The 19,774-nt window shown below is 38.8% G+C and overlaps 1 protein-coding gene and 2 long non-coding RNA genes across 3 annotated transcripts in view; 1 reads left to right on the top strand and 2 right to left on the bottom strand.

The window, feature by feature from the left end:
* The first annotated feature begins 9 nt into the window (after positions 1-9).
* On the top strand, positions 10-15,425 carry LOC146478125 (cyclin-D1-binding protein 1 homolog). The gene is made up of 12 exons (XM_085112866.1): positions 10-157; positions 399-470; positions 1,712-1,791; positions 3,062-3,143; positions 3,815-3,911; positions 4,624-4,697; positions 5,734-5,810; positions 6,066-6,182; positions 6,515-6,636; positions 8,058-8,118; positions 8,225-8,271; positions 14,721-15,425. The coding sequence occupies exons 1-12, from the start codon at positions 10-12 to the stop codon at positions 14,839-14,841; spliced, it is 1,098 nt and encodes a 365-aa protein (XP_084968992.1). The 3' UTR covers positions 14,842-15,425.
* On the bottom strand, positions 9,362-13,059 carry LOC146478126 (uncharacterized). Its single transcript, XR_014865259.1, has 2 exons — positions 12,562-13,059; positions 9,362-11,696 (listed from the first exon to the last, which is right to left on the bottom strand). It is a non-coding gene; the product is annotated as an uncharacterized LOC146478126 (long non-coding RNA).
* A 3,392-nt stretch (positions 15,426-18,817) lies between the features above and the next one.
* The window catches only part of LOC146478124 (uncharacterized), a 4,380-nt gene continuing 3,423 nt past the window's right edge, over positions 18,818-19,774 (bottom strand). Inside the window, exon 3 of the long non-coding RNA XR_014865251.1 lies at positions 18,818-19,106. This is a non-coding gene — a long non-coding RNA (uncharacterized LOC146478124). The remainder of the gene's footprint in view (positions 19,107-19,774) is intronic.

Genomic DNA, 19,774 nt, shown 5'->3' with positions numbered 1-19,774 from the left:
TTTAATGGAATGTCACGTGGTATAACTATCGGCAATTGTCGGAAATTAGGCACCGGGCCACGTCCGACGACAGTTTCCAAGATGGCGGCTAGTGGGACAGTGGAAGTCTTGCAATCACTGATAGATACTCTGGAACTTTGCGCAGCGAAAATTAGAGGTAACGTCCAATAAAGGACATTGTGAGTTCTTATAGTATTCCGCAATGCCTTCGTGTTCTCGATGTTTCTAATAAACCAAATAACAGCAGAAAATATGAACTTTATTTTGCAGATAATTCTGCAGGATTCTGTAAGCTGCTGTAAGATATCTTATAAATTAAAGACCTAATTTAAGCTAAACATAACTGCTTACGGGCGTTATAAGATTAAAACTAACTTATTATTTTTGTCATGATACAGAGGGAAGCCTAGGTCAAGTAATGGAAGACTTAGAATTAAATTTTTCTTTGGAGGAATTTTGGCAGAAGCTAGGTAAGATAAAAGCCAACATAAGATTTTGTTCATATTCCATCAAGTTACTAATCTAAATATATTTACTCCAAAATTGAAATAAAAAGAGGGGGTCACCGTGCTTGCTCTTTAGAAACGAAGAATTGCAATATGGTAATTTATGCATTTTTGAACAAAAAGGACTATAACACAGCATTTTGCTGAAAACAGCAATTATTTTCTGAAGAGAATAGTTAACAGCTCAATTCATAGAATTTTTTCACTGAACATAAATTATTTTCAATGGGAAAATCTGTTTGAAAACTATTCCTGACCAATGCTACTGGAGGTATGCCAAAATGTCCATTGACTAGATTTAGGCGCAAAATTTGATATTTCCAAACAAAGGATTTTCCTTAAATTTTCACGGTAGCCGGCAAACAACATTGTGGTCAGAAAGGGTCACCGGGTTGGTTTTGCAGAAATTTCACAAAGTGGTAAATCGAGCTTCAAAACTGGTTTCTCCAGGAAGGGACTGGGCGAGTCTTAGGAAAAACACCTTAGTTTCCACGCGAAATGCAAATTAAGGATTTTTGTTGTTAGTTTCAAGTAATATTCAGTAGTTACCTACAAAAGAACCTAAAATTTCCATTTTTTCATTGTGCGCATAAAGTTGCACACTGCAAAACAGGGGAATGACCTTAAGCCTTAAATATTGGATACTTTTATGTGATAGCAAATGCTCCCCCTCCCTCCTCCATATCCACCATTCACCCAGCCCTTAGCATTGAAATGTACTGTCATTTACATACCTTATCATAAGTTTAAAGAAAACGCCAAAACTTTTAAGTTTCTTAAAACATGTTTCGACCAAGACTTCTGTAAACTTAAAGGTTTTGTTGTTTTCTTTAAACTTTTGACTTGCCTGCCACTATCAATACCTTATCTTATTATGCGTATAACTTTATTCAAGTAGGTTTGAGTACTCCCTCCCTCTCCCAATATGAATATAATTTCATACCCTGACACGGAGGGTTTTTCAGCTTGTCAACCCCCTCTCCACCTCCCCCCCCCCCCACTCCACCCCCTTCCCTCTGGAAGATCTAATTTAGTTTCATACATTGCTTTGAAAAAAATATTTTGCTTTTGAGATCTGTTCAGAGGGTATAGACCTGTACAGAACCTTTCAGGAACTTCACAACTCTTTGTTGGCATTACAAATTAATTAAAACAAGGCTTTTTCTTTGTAGAAGAGATTTACAGATATTACCCATCTTTTTCAGGGATGACATTCAGAGCAGTTTCCAAAGAAGCCACCAAGCTGACAGTGTCCTTTTCTAAACCTCCTGCTCCATCTGTTGATGTAAGACATCTTTTGGTGCATCTGTATCATGTCCTTTGGGGGTCAGGGTGTAAAAGGGTGGGAAGACTACATGAGGTGAAAAAACAGAGGTCATGGCTCCATTTTCAAAACTCCTGAAGAGGTTTTGGGCCAGAGAAGGATTTTCAAATCTATTTTCTTTCAATTGCTGACAGAGTTTTTTGTGTAGATTAGCCCATTGTGCATTGTAATAATAATAATAATAATAATAATAATAATAATAAATAATTGTCGTGTTAAGTTTTCAACATTTTCAGAGGTTTCAAAATGACTATTAATGATAACTGTTCTAGTTATGAACATATTGCATGCCTAAGATGTTTTCAGGAAACAGAAATTTCATTTAGCTGGTTAGTGGTTCTAGACCATTAAACAAACAACAAAGACAACAACAACTATTTATTTGAAAAATAGGTGGGACAAGATGAATACAGGAACACTTTAGAAAAGTAACAAGAACTTACAAAATAATATAGACATTCAAAAAGTTTACTTAGTAACAGATTTAAAGTATTTTACACTAGTTCACAGAATAAAAGTAATAACAGTAAATGGAACAATTATTTAGTTAGTCCTACTTTTTTAATTATCATAGGGATTTCGAAGGGCCATTAGGTTGTACCGTGGAGTAGATAGAATGCACAAGGAAGGTCACAAGAAGTTTGCAGTTAACATGTACCAACTCACTCAGCATTTTGCATGATGCTCATACCTTCTCTTGACTGTAGTCTGATCTATAATGTCGACTTCATACATGGATGTGAATAACACAGAGCTGGAGTATGACAAGTTGTACTTCTGGTCTATTTGAAGGAGATCATACAAATCATGTCAGCCATTTTTCAATCTCTGTAAATGGATCAAGCATGTCGTTGAAACTTGTTTTGGAACCACATCAAATACCTGTGTTAAATTTGGTGCAGTGCTAGCTAAGGGCTTTCAAAGATTTTCAAAGATTAGCTGAGATGTCAAGCAATGATGTCTGCAGATTGCAGAGGACAAGGCAAAGATGTCAAAACTGATCACCAATTTTGTCTAGCCACCACACCCACCCTCCTCAGTTCTCAGCTGCTACCCCTTTCTTTGTCAACATGAGATACAAAGGCAACTGTTGGTTTAAGAATCTCTTAACACATTGAGAATCAGTTTTGTTTGTTTAAGTATTGGTTGATGGAGGTTTCCATTATTGTATTGTCAAATTGGGATGCCGTCACTGGATTTGGAAGAGAGTTAGACATTCTTTACTTTGTAGGAACTTCAGTGCCTGTTGACTGGGTTTGAGACAACGGTTATAGCCATGCTGACAATATTTCGTTCCTTGCCACTGTCACAAGGTAACTGGCTTCGACAGTCTCAATTTAGACATACATGTAGTGCACAAGAAATTCAATAGTTACAGTAAACTGCAACACTCAGGAAAACAAAAGGTGTACAATTCAGCCAAGAAAACTTGGCTTCTTTTAACCCTTTAAGCCCTAACAGTGATCAGCATCAAATTTCTCCTTGTAATATCAATACTTATTCAACCCCTAGGTCATGAGAATTAAGGATATGATCACCCAAAGTGAATTTTCTTGACATTTCAATGACTTCTTCCCACTACTTTTACAAGGAAAGTATTGATGGTTTGCATGTGACGACAAGGCGGCCATGTTGGTGAACAGGAACAATGATATTTTTCTCCTCTGGGAGTTACCAGCTATTTTTATGCAAACTTCATGAACAAATTGTCTTTTGTTTTGTCTACCAACATGGGGTGATGCAAACCACCTATAGACACAAGTTAGGAGAATTTGTTCTTTGATATATTTGGGGTTAAAGGGTTAAGATATAGTGCCAACAAGAGATTCAAGATGGTTGGTTTCTCTGAAGTAGGTCCTGTTTTGAATTTGCTAGCTCATCAATAATTAACTATTAATGTGTTAATTTTTTTGTGTGGTGACCTCAACTTAATAAATAATGATAATATTGCAGGCTGATTTTGATGATTATTATTTGTTTTCAGGTAGAAATCTTTACAACAAACTTCAGGAATCTGTGATCACTGTAGTTGAAGACTGTCAAGCTCTTGCTGCATCATTTATCAAGGAAGGTTGTTCAAGGTACTGTAAGTCCTATTTCTATTCATACCCTTACTTCCCCTCTCCCCCCCCCCCCCCTCCTACCTAGGGAGTGAGAGCGACGGGATTCAGATCTTCCAATAAATTATTGGCTGTCATGTAGGCATACTCAGACTCATCTCTTCTGGTGTGTAACTCTGGAGTGTTCTCCATTTGGTTGTAAAATTCCAGAAACTTGCCGTGTCAACTGGAAAGGCTTTTTTTCCATTTGTTCCAAACTTGCCATCTCATTGGTAAATTAAAAAAACTTACGTGATGATGCAAGAAGACAACAAAGTGGAAATGTTTTGTTTTTTTTGGACAAATGGAATCATGATAATTTTTCATTCTGACTGATTGGAAAAGTGGAATACCTCCAAAGGGTGTCCTTTTGTTCTCAGAAATGACCATTTGATGCATGCATTCCATTTGCATTTTAACTGGTTCATCCGAAAATTCTGGCTAAATGGAAGGCTGCCCTGTTTTCCATAAACTAAGCTGTCCAGGAGTGTCTTCTGCTGGATGGCGTTCATTGTAATATAACAAACTTAAAATGACCATTGCAAATTCATTACCCCCTCCCCCCCCCCCCCCGTCCTCTCCATTTTCATAACTTTAGATACTTTCCAACAAGGTCTCCATGTTGTTTGCATTTTGCACGATAAGAATTTTTTGTAAATCATTGGAAACCTTTCTTGTTTGTCTTCCATGACAGTGTTGCTAGTGCAAAGACTCAGTCAACAGGAACATTATGGGAGCACTGTGATGGCTTTCAACGTCTTCCAAAAGGTAGAGTTTTAGACATGTCATGGAAGCCAGTTAATAGAGCATAGAGAATAAGACATTGTGTGCCCTTGAAGGGCTGAGAGCATTACCGACCCAAATGACTTTTCAGTTACCTTTTCGTTGTTTTAGTTCAGATTCACCAGAGTTTTTGCATGTGCCCTTGAAATTTGATCAGCAGGGATTTGCTGAAGCAAAGGTATACAAAAAACCAGGAAAGATTTATTGCTCGACGTTTCGGGGTCATCGAAACGCTTCGCTTCATCAAGCAATTTCACATCATCGCGAAATGTAGCAGCAAATTTGATTGCCTCGTTAAAGAAATGCTGTACGCAAACGGCTTCCATCCGCGCCAAGGTGTTTGTTTAGGCCATTTATTCTAATTTATGCTTATCTTGTACCTTTCCTTATTTGCATGCTATTTCACTAGTCTCTTGATAATGGAGTCACAATGACCCCGAAACATCGAGCAGTAAATCTTTCCTTGTTTTTTGTATGCTCTTGAAATTCATCAGGAAATGTTGCTCCAATGTTTTATCCACTGCTTCACTCTTTGTTTTGTGATGAAAACGGAAATCTTGCCCAAATATGATAGGTTTTTTATGGCAAAAGAAGTGCAAAACAGTGGATAAAACATTGGAGCAACATTTCCTGAAGGAATTCAAGGCCACATGCAGAAACTCTGGTTTTTACAGTGTTATTTAACGGTCATGCAAAAAATCGGTGGAAATTCTTGGTACATGTATGCAGGCTAAGATTTAGAATAAGGGTGCATGCCCCGTTAAAGGTTAGTACAACAGCACATACACAAACAGAAAAATATTGGTTTTTGGCACTAAAACAGCCTTCAAATATATAAGTGAGCGTCACGGAACAGTATCGAAAGGAATCGAAATAGCCGATCTTTCTCGCAAGCATAGATATTTTTCAAGGAAATCTGAGTATCGATAGTATCGAATATTTGGTATCGGTATCGAGTATTTGGTATCGGCCCATGCTTAGCTGAGAACATTCCCTTGTGTAACTACAGTTTCTTTTTCAGATAATAAACAAGCTGTAGTAGCAGTGCTACAGTCCAACTCAGAGCTTATAAAAGATGCACTTTCCGAGCTAGATGATGTGAGTAAAAATGCAACTGTTTTCTGTGAAGAGCTGGGGTGCGTTGCATAAACTTTAACGTCGGGCGTAACTGCTAACTGCCACCAGACCTTCATCCCTGTCACATTCAGCATTTTAACGTCTGACGATAGCATTTACGCCCGCCGTTAAGTTTTATGCTGAGATTAATCCCGTGATTAAGAACAAAGTTTTTTTAACAGCTTTTTCCTATAAATCTTTGTTTTTGTTGTTGTTAGTTTATTTCTTTCATCATAGGCGCAGAAGTGTAATGGATGTCAAGATGACAATAATGAAGATGATACAGAATCAAGTAAACAAGGCTGGTCAAGTGACGATAGATTGCTTGTCCCGCCATGTGTTGGACTTGTCAAAGTGAGTGATGCTCTAAATTAAAGTGGAAGTATCATATCAATAGTAAACGTTTAAAAATTCGAACAAGAAATGAACTCTCTTTTGCTCTACTGAATAATTTTTTTTTGAGAAAATGGGAATTGGAGATGGCTTGTAGTGAACTGCTTTACAAAAGTATCTGAGGAAACTTGTTTTTTGCTGAATACAGCAAGAAGCTTGCAATAGTATAAAGCAAATTTAAGTGTTGGTAGCGGCGCCTGATCGGGTCAGTTTTACAACCGACACAACTTATGTTTGGAAAACCCCATTGATCGGTTCATTTTCCAGTCATCAATGTTTGTTGTTTTCTGCAGGCTTGTCGGTCGTGCATCAAGAAAATTACTGGTGCAATTCAAACTTCAGGTCAAGTAACATCGGTGGAAAATATCCAGCAATTAGATGAAATGGCAGAAGAAGGACTAAGAACTAGTTCAAGGTAAATTAGTGCGCAGCTGTCACACCAATCACAGTAAACGGTGATAACACAACCAATCAGAATCCTTGACGAAAAAGGCGCAACCGGTTACAAGCGCGGGAAAATCTGCGCACGCCAAGTTTTGCTTCTGATGGAGTGATTGGTTGAAAAAAGTTATTTCTTTTAGATGTGGCTCCATTGGATTCCTAGAACCGTCTGCTATAGACATGGTTACACAGAATGCTTTTTGTGGTACCGTTCATACTAATCTGGATAAATGTGAGAGTGCATCCGTTTTTGCTTCGGTTTGCCCTTCCGTCCACACTTAAACCAAAAGCGATCGTTTCGGAAACGCTTTCCAGAGTGGATGAGGCTCCGTTCACACTAGGCTCCCACGCAGACGTTCTTTAGCACGACACGTCACGCAATCCTTCCCACGTGGGCAGAATTGTGTGACGTCACGCAATCTCCCGACGTGTGAAGGATTGCGTGACAGTCACGCAATCATTTACATGTGGGGAGGATTGTGTGACGTGACGAGCTAAAGAACGTCTGCGCAAGAGGCTACGTTCTACTAATCAGTATCAAAAGAAAAAGATGCATTTTCAACTTAATTCGGATTAGTGTGGACGGAGCTTAAAAACGATAGCAAACGCTGGTGAAAAGGGAGACTTTTTTAACCGTGTTGTCTTGGTGTAAAGGTGATGTTGTTTTTGATCGCTTTATTGTGGACGATAGTTGAACACGTAAATAGAAAACGCATTGCTATTGACAAACAAGATGCCTATACTGGCATTTACGCGTGATGCTTTGCCGATTGATAAAACTATCCTTGCTAATGGAATAGTTTCAGTCACGATGATTGCGTTATGTTGTTTCCCTTGTATTTGTACTGGAAATCCATTAGTGATTTCGATTTACGATAATGTAAGCTTATAAATGAGCTTTTCTCAGTCTCATCGTGGTTCTACAAATGTCAAACAAAGCACGATTCCTTCGCCAGGAACTCTCCAATTTCCACCGAGTTTTACAAGTTATTCTTTCGATTTACCGCTTTTACCGCGGAAAGTGCCATGTCACGCATCAGTGACGTCGTAAACAACATTATGCAAATTTCTGGTGAAAAGAACATTTATGATGCAATCCAACCTGACTTCCACGTGATTCGAAGTTGCAGCCAATAAAAATCACACAATTCTTTCGGGACGGGCACGGGATACGGGAAAGTTAAAAAAACAAGGCAATTTTTGACTCCCAAGACGACGAAAGGAATGCGGTCCCGAATTTAAGACGCTGGCTGACTACGTCATCCCGCGTAATAACTGCAACGATACGAAAAGGAAATAAAACGCCAAAGTATCGTTGAGGGGAGGGACTTCTCTAAGTTTCTGAGTTCCCGGTTTATTTGAAAAGTTTTTAACGTATTTCCCCTTTCATTGCAGCGTTGATGACTTGGTAATGGCTCTTTATTGTCCAATGAATCATCAGAATGTATCAGAGTCTGTAAGTTACCTGTGGGTCTTTTGCACTTTCACGTTTTATTTTCTTCATGGCTAATATGTTGCTGCAGCTCACAACACTTGTTTATGTTATTCTTGTTCAATTGTAGGCGTCAAAGCTAGCTCACCAATTGAAAGAGATGCTTAGTAGAGCAAGGTAAAATTCTTTACGAGAAAGTAAATCAACTGATTTGTGGTGATAACGAGAAAAAAGAATAAATTAATTAAACCCTGAAATCTCTGAATTTGCCAAACTAGGAAGATTTTGGGGGGTGCACTACCAGCTATTTCCTGCAAAAGTGGTTTTGCTTTTAATAGTAGGCTTTCAGAAAAGGAGCGCACACTCCGCAATCCGTCAGAAGGAGGTTGGACATCTGGGCCCAGTTGCTCGAAGCATGGTTAGCGCTTACCCGGGTTAAATACCATGACAACCTATAGGTTTTAATACCTCTTAACCAATGGTTAGCGCTAACCATGCTTCGAGCACATCAGCCCTGATCACATTTTCATAATGTACTGAACACTTTAAACTTAACACTTATTTCAAACTTAACCGTAAAAAAAGAAAGTTAAAATCAGAACATGTGAGCCTCGAACCCCGGTCATTTGCTTTCTTTTTTATCCATACACAACCATCAAGGCCTTGCTGCCTAGAACGGTAATTTTTCACTTCTTTACATAGAGCTACCTATGACAACGAATGACAGCTAACCGCTAACAGTGCTTAGGGCTTAATCGTGTAGATCAGTAGCAGTCTCTTTACGTCAAAGACTACTAGGTTATGTAAACCTCCTTTTTATAGATTGCGGAGTGTGCCCATACCTTCAGAAAACTGATGTGTGTTGCTGAAAGCATTTCGACAGGGAGGAGGTAGAGAGGACACACTCTACACAAGTGCTCCTGGGGCAGGCTTCGCGCACGAACTGAAAGTAGTGACCCTTTAAACTAATAATCGTACCATAGAAAGTGCTCTGTACTATTTCCTTCTCTTCTCAATTAAAGGGTAACTGACACGGAAATTTTGCTGTGTGTTGGTGAAAACTGCTTAAATATTTGACAAAGAACCTCTTCTCTATTTGAAATTGCTCTTAGAACACCAGGAGAAAAAAATTAGATGATTTTTGTGAGGAAGAATATACTAGAATCAGTTTTTAGCACGTGTTTCAAAATTCACAGGAAGAACAAATTGGCCAAGTTTTCAAGTTGCAATCCGTTTCCCTCCCAGACATCTGATCCACAGCCAAAGATGAATTATACCATTTTCTGTACGCTAGTGAGGTCATTTTTAACAAACCCGAACCATTTATTTTAACGTTTACATGTATTCAAAAGTGACAATAAAAACCTGGCACTTACGCTTTAGGCTCTATTTTCTTTCCAACACTTTGTTACTCACCCCAATGTGTTCTCCATTTTTGTCACTTAATCATAATTAATTATGCATGTTTGGCTTAGTTGTTATATAGTCCTAACGATTTTTCAAATATTCTGAAACTGACGATGATGTTTGTAACATCGAAACATGTCTTATAAATTAAAAAATGTCGTAATCGTCTTAAAAATTACGATTTATTTTCTGCTGTCTCGACCTTTTGGTGACAATAAAAAATAGGTGACACTGCCCCTTTGAAGCAAATCCGAAAATAAATGACGGAGCGCTTAGCCTGCGAACGCAGACGTATTTCCGGCTGTCGCTTCTTGTTTTCGAAGGAGAGAAGCTACTGCCGAAAAAACGTCTGCGTTCGTAGGCTGCGGAGCGCCTGGAAATCAGTTGATTTTTGATGTGACTTGAATAAAAGTAGTACGAGTGCGCTTGCCAGGAATATAGACCTTTTTAACTCGTGAATGCGCGTAGCGCAATGAACGAGTTATAACGATAGGTGACTTTTGACTTGGTCGGTCGGTCGGTTTTGTCGTTAACTTTCGGGCGTGCGCAGTGAATGAGTTTTAAATTCAATTAGTGGAAAAAAACACGCGAACATTTATTGTTCACGACGCATCAGGAAATTCTTATTCAATATGTAGAGAATAATTTGACGATCATTCAGTGCAAGAATGGAGATTTTTCGTTCAATCTGAGCAAAGTTACAAGTTTTTTTTAGTTTTTCAGAAAGTCCGGGGTCGTAAACTCAATTAGTGAAAAAAAAACGTGAAAATTTTTTTTCACGACGCGTCAAAATTCTCTCATTCATTCTGTAGAGAATAATTTGACAATCATTTTAGTGTAAGAATTGAGATTTTTCGTTGAATCTGAGCAAAGTTATAGGTTTTTTCGTTTTTTTCTACAAAGTGCGGTTTCTTTTAAGAATTAAAAATAATTTAATTAAAAAAATTTAATTTGTCAGTGTTGACGCGAAAGTGGAACGTGCCATGTCACGCATCATTGACGTCGTAAACAAAATTATGCAAATGAACACTTTAAGATCTTGTCAGCTTTCATAGAGGTTTCAAAGGGAAAAAATGTTTCATTTTCGAAATTTACAACTGGTAATTTATGGGAAAGCAAAAGGACGCGGTCGATAAATAATTCTTATTTAGCAAGAGCTTGTCATACTTCATTATTTTTACTTGACGATTGCGTGGACTGAACTCCAAAGGAAAAATTTCACGCATTTATGTCGGGCATGAAATGTAATGCGATACTTTGTTGAACATATTTCCCTTTGTGAGATCGGCTTGCCCTACAGTAATTTTGTAATTTTAATTCCCAAAAAAACTTCACTTGCCGGGCAAGTGATGGTCAGAATCCACTAGCCCGATCGCAAAATCCAGTAGCCCCGGACTATCGGGGACACGAATTTGCATGACGTAGCTGCACATGGCGTGCTTCTATGAACTTTGAAAAAAAAAAAGACCCGTGATTTTTTTTTTTAATCGGCGCATCAAAATAATCTTATTAAATCTGTAGAGAACAGTTTGACAATCATTTTTATAGTACAAGAATAGTTATTTTTCGTTACATAATCGGGCAAAGATATAATTTCTTTTAGCTTTCAAGGAAGTTTCCGTAGCCGTCTAAATTTCAATTACTATGTGTCATCTGCATTCACGAGTTGGCTCACAGGAGCCTTTGATTCATAAATGGCGGCCGATAAATTATTCTTTTGTTTTCATGAAAATTAGTCCTACTAGCCTCGTCAGCATGTGCAAAATTCGAAAGAATTTTTACTCTGAAATGAGGTTAGTAGGGCTAATTAACATATATTGAAAAGAATAATAAATCGGCCGCCATTTATGCACCAGTCAAAGTAAACCACGGCCCCCCGACCCCCGGGAAATAGCGGGGGAGTAACGGGGACATAGCCGTGGAGTAATGCCTTTGTAACGCTGTAATTCCCCTGGAGGACGGGGACAGTAACAATTTGTCAAACTGAGCGGGGATTTTTAGCGGGGCTGTAACGCTGGCCGCGACAGGGATGGACTGGGCACAACACTCTGGAACGGCTTCAAAATGGCGTTGGGAAAGAAAGTTAGTGTTTCTTAGTAAATTCTTTTGTTTAATCTGTGCCTTTTTGAAGTCATCCTTCGCTAACACATCGAAAATATTTTCCAGAAGAAAACAGTGATCTCTTTTATGCTAATCTTTTTTTATGATGTAGGTGTTGATTTATAGTCTCCTCATCTGTTTGAATTATTCATATTTTCCACTCAAGCGAGCATGCCAACTGAGCGACCTTCAAATGTGTTTATTCTGTTCCTGTAGGTCCTTTTTAAAGTTTGGAGTGAGGACAGGTCGAAGAAAAAGTTCGTGGTGTTCCTCACAATTTCAGTCATTTTGCTATCAAAAAAGAAAAGCTCGATTACCAGCCGCTGTTCGGGAAAATGAGCCCGCGCTCACATCGAAAATGTTTTGCCCACTTTTGCCAATCTCGTACCCAGAGTCTTCAGGCTTTTTGGTCAGCGGGGCAACGCCGGGAAGACTCTGGGGACATCGAAAAAATTCAATTTTTTTGATTGGCTGTTCCGTAACGGTTTCCATTGTTTTACCGCAGAAATCCTGCGGTAATAAAATTCGATGTCCCCAGAGTCTTCCCGGCGTTGCCCCGCTGACCAAAAAGCCTGAAGACTTTGGGTACGAGATTGACTTTTGCTGATTCCGCGCACTGCAAATGTATTCAAGTGATTTTACCAATGGGCAATACGGAGCGAAAGCACTATGAAAAGCAGCTTATCAAGATCTTCAAGGTACACTGCGACGGCCGCCATCACAGTACATTAAAGGTTTTCAAAATAAGCCGTCGGCCGTCGCATCCGACGGTAACTTTTATATTTGAGAGGCCTATTTTCACACTGGTAAATTCCAAAAATAAATAAAGCTTTTGATAAATAAGGTACCTGTCTACAATATGAGTTAATAAAGACAATAAACAAGCAAGCCTGGCTCGCATTCAGCAGAAACAATCGCTTAAACAGCATGAACGGCGATCGAAGCGGACGTCAAGTGAACGTGGAGTAGGCTCAGTTACTGGGCAGTGGTTTATTTCAGCCAATACTTCATGTAGTACTCCGTATGTGCACGTTGATGTTGGCTTTGAGTTCGCGAAACGTTTGCGTAGAGTTTGCGCAAAGTTATTGTAAAATATACAGAAAATTATTGTTACATTATCTTCAGAACTGATTCATGATGTTTTTTGTGGGACTGACAAATGTGAGTTGAAATCTTCTGAAGTGGAGGCAAGAGCCCCATGAACCTTCTAAAGGGTGACTACTGAGCGGCCCTTTGGTTTTGCTTTCTATTTAGGGAAACCCACCACCCTGAAACCCACTAAAGTGACAACTATCGTTTCAACCATAGCGTTATTCCCAACGCCCCCTGATATTCTCTATGTCCTTCATCCGGTAGCTTATCCTGCCTCAATAACGCTAATTATCTTTAAACAAGTTTCTTCCGATGCAATTGTGTACTTAAAGCATAAGAAACATAAGAATGTTTGAAAATAGTAAGTATTGTCAAGAGAGGATGAAGGTAAGAGAGGTAATCCCCCATATAGGCCCTATCCCCATCGTAATCCCTCTGAAGTTATTTTTAGAAGGTATCGATTTTCTCGCGGATAATGTTACCTCGCGCGTTACGTGTCTTTCACCGTTTTTAATTTACAACGGCTAATCACAATCATACACTTCCATAAAATAAATTGTTTCTCGCGTTACTTCCAAGGCATCTCTCAGAAATACACGTGATTTGAAAGCTAATAAAATGAAGATTTGAATGTCCGAAGAGATTTTAAACCCACTGTGACAAAAATATCAAAATTTTTGTGCCGCGGTTGTGATCTTTATACTCGTCTGTTCAATCGCGGCTTCAATTCAAATATAATGTAACACTCTTGCATAAAAAAGCTAAGATTTGTTTCTCGCCTTTCTTTTAATGAATCTCTTGGCTACATGCGTGATTAGAAAGCTAATGGAATGTAGATTTCAATGACCAAAGGGATTTTGAACTCACTGAGATAAAAATATCAAAATTTCTGCCGGAGGTTGTAATGTTTATACTCGTCTGTTCAATTGCGGGTGTCAATGTTTCGACAGCTAAATGTAATACTCTTGCGTGAAAAAAGATTTGTTCTCGCGTTTCTTCCAACGAATCTCTTAACTACATACGTGATTAGAATGTAAATAAAACGTAGATTTCAATGACTGTAGGGATTTTGTACTCACTGCGGTAAAATATCGAAATTCGTGCCTAGGTTGAGATGTTTGTATTTGTCTGTTCAATCACGGCTTTCAATTTTCGCCAGCTAATTGTATTGTAATATTCTTGCATAATTTCCGCACAGCTGGGCTCTAAAACAAATCATGCCGGAGCGATTCTTTTCCAATTTGCGTTGTCCAAATACAACCACTTTAAACTCGCACTCGTCCACAAAACATATCCAGGCACCGCTTTCTGTATGCATGTTCCGCCATTTTGTTTTTAGATCAATTCGCGAAAGACGCGTAGCATTGCGTGGGAATCGACTCAGCTGTCAATGTGGGTAAAATTCAGGAGATATGATTGGCTATCACCTAACCCTCTTGGGACACTGGATCTCGCGGAAGATCTATAAATAACTTTAGAGGGATTACGATGGGAATAGGGCCTATATGGGGGATTACCTCTCTTACCTTCATCCTCTCTTGGTATTGTTAGCAATGTAAGGAATAAGTATTGTCAGTATTGTAAGTATGGTATTTATTGTAAATAGTGTAAGCAGTGTTCAATATTGTAATTATTGTGTTATGTAAAGCAAATAAAACTTAAGTTCAAAAAAAAAAATTAAGTGACAAATTGCCATGCTTTCAACAAGTCTCGTATTTACCATATTTAATAGTGCTTCAGAATGCAGGAAAATGCGTCCCTGAGAGTATAATAGCTCAAAAGTTTCTGGGGGGGCATGCCTCCAGACCCCCCTAGAGGGCAAGGCCCTCCGGGACTTGCTGACTGGGGCCCTAGGGGCGGGGATAGTAACAGTCCTGATTCCCCCGCGGGCCGGGGTAAAAGTCGAAATGTAACACTGTAGGAATGTTACATCCCCCGCTATGTCCCGGGGGTCGGGGGCCGTGGTTTACATTGACTGGTGCATTATGAAAAAGCTGTATTAATCTACGCTTTCTTTTGTTCACCAGGAATTCTCATTTCACCGTTGACACGGACTCTACTTGGCTCGACTTTTTGACCAAGGCCATTGATCATAATTTGGATAAACTTACAAGCGTGTTACAAGAACAAGCGGGGACCAATACCTGAACCATCAAATGAAGAATTAGAGAGTCGAAATTCCTAAATTATGGAAGTTTAAGTTGTAGAAAAAAAATATTAAACACGTTGGTTTAAAACATGAGGTGAACTCTTGTTGAATCTTGTTGGCAAACTCAACCTCGTCCACAGGGTCTTCGCGATATTCAAAAAATTATCAACGGGTCGTGGTGTATTTTTTTAACGTGCAACACTTCATTTTCGTCTTCGATACACTTTTCTGGGATCGAATATGACTGTTTATCAAATTTTATCCCGGAAAAAGTATAGCGAAGGAGCGAAGACGAAAATCAAGTATTTCACGTGACAAAATACTCCACGTTTCTTGGATTATTTTGCAGTGTATGCAAGGGTGTTCTCCGTGCCGCCATTTTGAATATCGCGAAGACCCTGGGAGTCTGGGACGAGGTTCTATCATCGCTTACAACGAAATCTTACAACGGGATTGCCGCAATGGCAGGCGTTGCCTTACGCGGCCCAAGAATAAACAATAAAATAATAGCGTCTACTGAAAATCACTCATGTAATTTAAAGCAATTAAAAAGGAATAAAAAGTGCGAAATTGTGTTTGGTCATTTGATCCGTACTTGATCATATTGTTAAAACAAATATTCCACGAGCGCCCATATAGACCTTTTTCATAAATGGCTGCCGATTTATTATTCTTTTCAATATATGTTAATATAAGCCCTACCAACCTCATTTCAGAGTAAAAATTCTTTTGAATTTTGCACATGCTGACGAGGCTAGTAGGGCTAATTTTCATGAAAACAAAAGAATAATTTATCGGCCGCCATTTATGAAAAAGGTCTATTCAACAAGCGCCAGAGAAGTAATTGTTTTATTTAATCTTCCTGGTTTCATTTAGCAAAAAGGACCATGCGATCTCTCGGACATGGTATTATTAAGCTGATATCCAATGGCCGCAAAACCAAACAATACTCTGGAATCACATTATTCAATGCCAGATCCAGTTTTCAATAATTAGTGTTACTTTGAATTTTGCTGCCAGAATACTCGAGAAAAATCGCGGAACGAGGTGGAAATAATGCGATTAGCTCTAAAGTATGGAATAAAATCCTTTGGGAGATTGTAACATTTACCTTTTTAAATTTTTACGGAATTATTTATTTCCTTCACACTAATTTTACGATCCGTAGATGAAATAGCCCGACAAGACGAAAAAAAAACAACAACAACAACAACAATCTCACGAAATTTTGTTTCCTCAAATAATTACTTCTTTCCGTAGACAGTGTGTGTCGCACCTCAGAACGATTATCACAGGGCACGAGTGCACTGAAAGGCAGTGTGTAAGATTTACCAATTTTCCAACTTCGTAACCCTAAAAATTGTACCGAGACTAGAGGTTTTTTATGGAAGCCACACTGTATTGGTTGTTATTGACAGTTAATCTAATCCTTATACAGTTTATCAGTGTGGCCAAGAGAGGTAACGCTTGCTAGTATCACTTCAGATCGGTGTCAGGGTATTGTCATTCAGTTGTTGTTGTTTTTATTATTTATTTAATCATGGCCAGCGAGAACAGACTCCTTTTCCGGATCTTGTTGACAAGTTTCGGGAAAAGCAGTCTGCTCTCGCAGTTAAAATCCTCCAAAATTGATTGTTGAAGCGAATTCTTGATTGTTGAAGAGAAAACTTCAATCTTGAATCTTTACCTAGCATCTCAGCAGAACTTGAAATTATTACTATAAGGTATAGCGTTGAATTCAAAGTAGGGATTAAAAGTTCAGATCTAAATCACAAACAGAACATTTGAAAAGGAAACCGGCTTGGATCGGAACTGAACATTATCCACTTTTTAAACAATCAGCCTCAGATCCGCTCGGGCATAAAATTAAGAGCCAGCGCACTGTCGTATAGAATTGTAATACGGTAATATATTATAACAACTTTGTAATAATAGTAGCAGTATTGCAACCATACCCTGTCTAGGACAGGTCCAGGACAGACTCGCTTGAAATTATATACCCTGTTCAGGGCAGAGGGGCCAAAGTAGTGAGGGAGGGACCACGGTTTCCGGATTTTCGAGGGGGAATCTCATTTACTTGAGGGGGCATAAATTAACGCCGATGACGTCATGGCCTATTGTCTTGATCACTCATTATAAGATGACGTCATATTTTATTTTAGTCTTACCAACAGGTAATGAACTGGTTTGATAGGTTGATCAATGATGTCATGCTCTATTTTTAACTTATGGCAGTCATGGTCGGTATCACCGGTTTGACAGGTTTTTGAAGTTATTTTTTGATACATGATGTCATATAGTACACACATAAATACTTTATTGTATAGCTCCTCTTTGGAGGCCCTTCCGCCATACTTGAAAATAAAAATAATAAAAACAAAAACTATTTACATTTAGATGACAAAATAGAGAAAAAAATTACGATAAAAGATACATGTGTACACGCACAATTTAGGAGCAAGGAATCTATGAACCGAAACATTCTTATTACGAGCACTGTAATAAACAAAGACAACAAAAGACTGTTTTAACTCTTTAAACCTCAACAAAGCTTAACCTGAAACGAATCGTTTTTTAGTCATTAGGCAGGAAAGGCGCTTAGTTAATTTACGCGAGAAACACACACGACAAATATTTTTCATTATTTCCGAGTTTTCGGGAAAAGTCAGGTTATATAGAGTGTCAGAAAAGGCCAAACACAGGCCAGAAAGGCCATAACCAGGCCTGAAAGACCAAAACCACGCCAAAAGGGACAAAAGGAGACAAACGGGGCATTTGTAGTTATGTGTCTTTATTTTTCTCAGAAACACGCGTGGGTGTCGCGCGTATTTGTTTTTTGTTTTTTTCTAAAAAGACTTCCGAATGCAGATTCTTTAGCTTAGAAATTGTAGATCCTGGAGCTTGCAACTGGCCAAAGGGCTTTCGCCTTCCGTGGAGCAAAAGTCTACAATAATTTATCGAAGCATTTCAGAGACACGGAAAGTCTTAAAGTTTTGAAAAAGAGACTTTTTTAAGAATCTTGTCAATTCATATATCTTTTATCGTAATCTTTTTCTCTATTTTGTCATCTAAATATAAATAGTTTTCGTTTTTATTATTTTTATTTTCAAGTATGGCGGAAGGGCCTCCATGGGAGCTATACAATAAGGTATTTATGTGTTTACTATATGACATCATGTGTCCAAAAATAACTTCAAAAACCTGTCAAACCGGTGATACCGACCATAACTGCCATAAGTTAAAAATAGAGCATGACATCATTGATCAACCTGTCAAACCAGTTCATCACCTGTTGGTAAGACTAAAATAAAATATGATGTCATCTTATAATGAGTGATCAAGACAATAGGCCATGACGTCATCGGCGTTAATTTATGCCCCCTCAAGTAAATGAGATTCCCCCTCGAAAATCCGGAAACCGTGGTCCCTCCCTCACTAGTTTGGCCCCTCTGCCCAGAACAGGGTATATAATTTCAAGCGAGTCTGTCCTGGACCCGTCCAGACAGGGTATGGTTGCAATACTGTCGTGGAGTAGTTGTCAATCCGAAATCTGAGGCGTTTGCAGTATTTATTTCAGTGAACAATGCTTCGCGTCAGTTAACTTACCACCTAAGGTTTACCGCTGTTAATGCGAAATTTGGGATTTTTTGCCATCACCTCCAGGTATTAAATGTATAATTTTATCTGTTGTGATTGGTATTCGCGTTGCAATGCGTGGAACATCACGTCCGGTAAGTGACGGTGGGCCTTTAAATTACTTGTGTAAAAAAAAAAAAAGAGCGCGATGTTGTCCTTGCCCTAAATAGGGTATTAAAATAGAGGGCGTTGCCCTACACTGGGCAGGTATTTAAGGTTATTTACGTCCTAAACAGGGTCAGGCTTTCGAACCCCCAGCGGCACCCCTGTACTTAAACACGGGTCAAGTACCCCTCCCCCCCGGCTTGGATGCAAATGCACAGGATGCAAACGAAAACGTAACTTAAATATTTTAATTTCCATCATTCTTTCTTTTACAAGCTCCGGTGATTGAACGCGCTAACGTGCTTTACAAAGAAAATTTGTGAATAAATGATCAATTCTTTTCAGGTAACAATAATGTTATGCCAGGCGAGGTACTAATCCCAACGATTGCCGGAATTCCTATCTTCGCCGCGCAACGAGTAGCTGGATAGACACCCTGGGGTGTCCGGCATTTTTATCTTCTCCAGCATCAAAAACGCTGCAGGCAAATCTCCGGAGACTTTGGATTCCCTTGATAATGGACCTTAGAAAACGAAAAGAATGAAATAAGACAATGAGTGTGCTAATTTTTAGTTCGACCTTAACACGTCATTTTTGTTTTAAAGGCAATGAAGAAACTCAAATGTTATTCACCTTTAATGGTGAGACTCTTGAAACTTTTATTTCTGTTACAAAATGTTGCGTATGTAAGGACAAGTTCTACGACGATTGAGAGCTTAGGACCTACCTTCATCCTCTCTTGGTTCAGGCTAATAAGAATGATATTACCATGTATACGTAAATTATGATCATACGGGTGAGTGAAGTCCTGAGCAGGACTGTTTGAGGTGACATTGACTGACATTTCAACAACACGAGCGGAAGTCATCTTCAGAGTGTGGAACGTCAGAAGATGGTATAAATTTCTCTGGTTGTTGACCTGATTGGTCAGCCAAGCCGAGATGTTATTGGTCGTTTGTCAGTAAGCCGTGATGTTATTGGCTGTGGAGACTGTAAAAAGTGATTAGTGCGTTTCGACCCGTCTTTTGTTTGTCAAAAGTCCGTTGGTCTATTGTTAGTAAATTTGTCTATCAGTTTGTCTGTTTTGTTGATGTTGTCAATAAGTCGTTTCTGCGTATGTAAACGGGACAAGTTCTACGACGATTGAGAACTTAGGACCACTCAAGTGCAGGTAGTTGTAGGCAACGGTTG

Source organism: Pavona decussata, unplaced genomic scaffold (genome assembly GCF_977016875.1).
Source record: "Pavona decussata unplaced genomic scaffold, jaPavDecu1.1 SCAFFOLD_67, whole genome shotgun sequence".
Classification (NCBI taxonomy): Eukaryota; Metazoa; Cnidaria; class Anthozoa; order Scleractinia; family Agariciidae; genus Pavona; species Pavona decussata.
The sequence above is the reverse complement of the archived record's forward strand: the minus strand, read 5'-3'. Positions and strand labels throughout refer to the sequence as shown.

Bases quoted from the DNA above. Each gene is read 5' to 3' on its own strand.
- LOC146478125 (XM_085112866.1), top strand. From the start codon at position 10: ATGTCACGTGGTATAACTATCGGCAATTGTCGGAAATTAGGCACCGGG. The intron at 3,144-3,814 runs GTAACTGGCTTC...ATTTGTTTTCAG, and splicing joins TTCCTTGCCACTGTCACAAG to GTAGAAATCTTTACAACAAA. The intron at 5,811-6,065 runs GTGAGTAAAAAT...CTTTCATCATAG, and splicing joins CACTTTCCGAGCTAGATGAT to GCGCAGAAGTGTAATGGATG.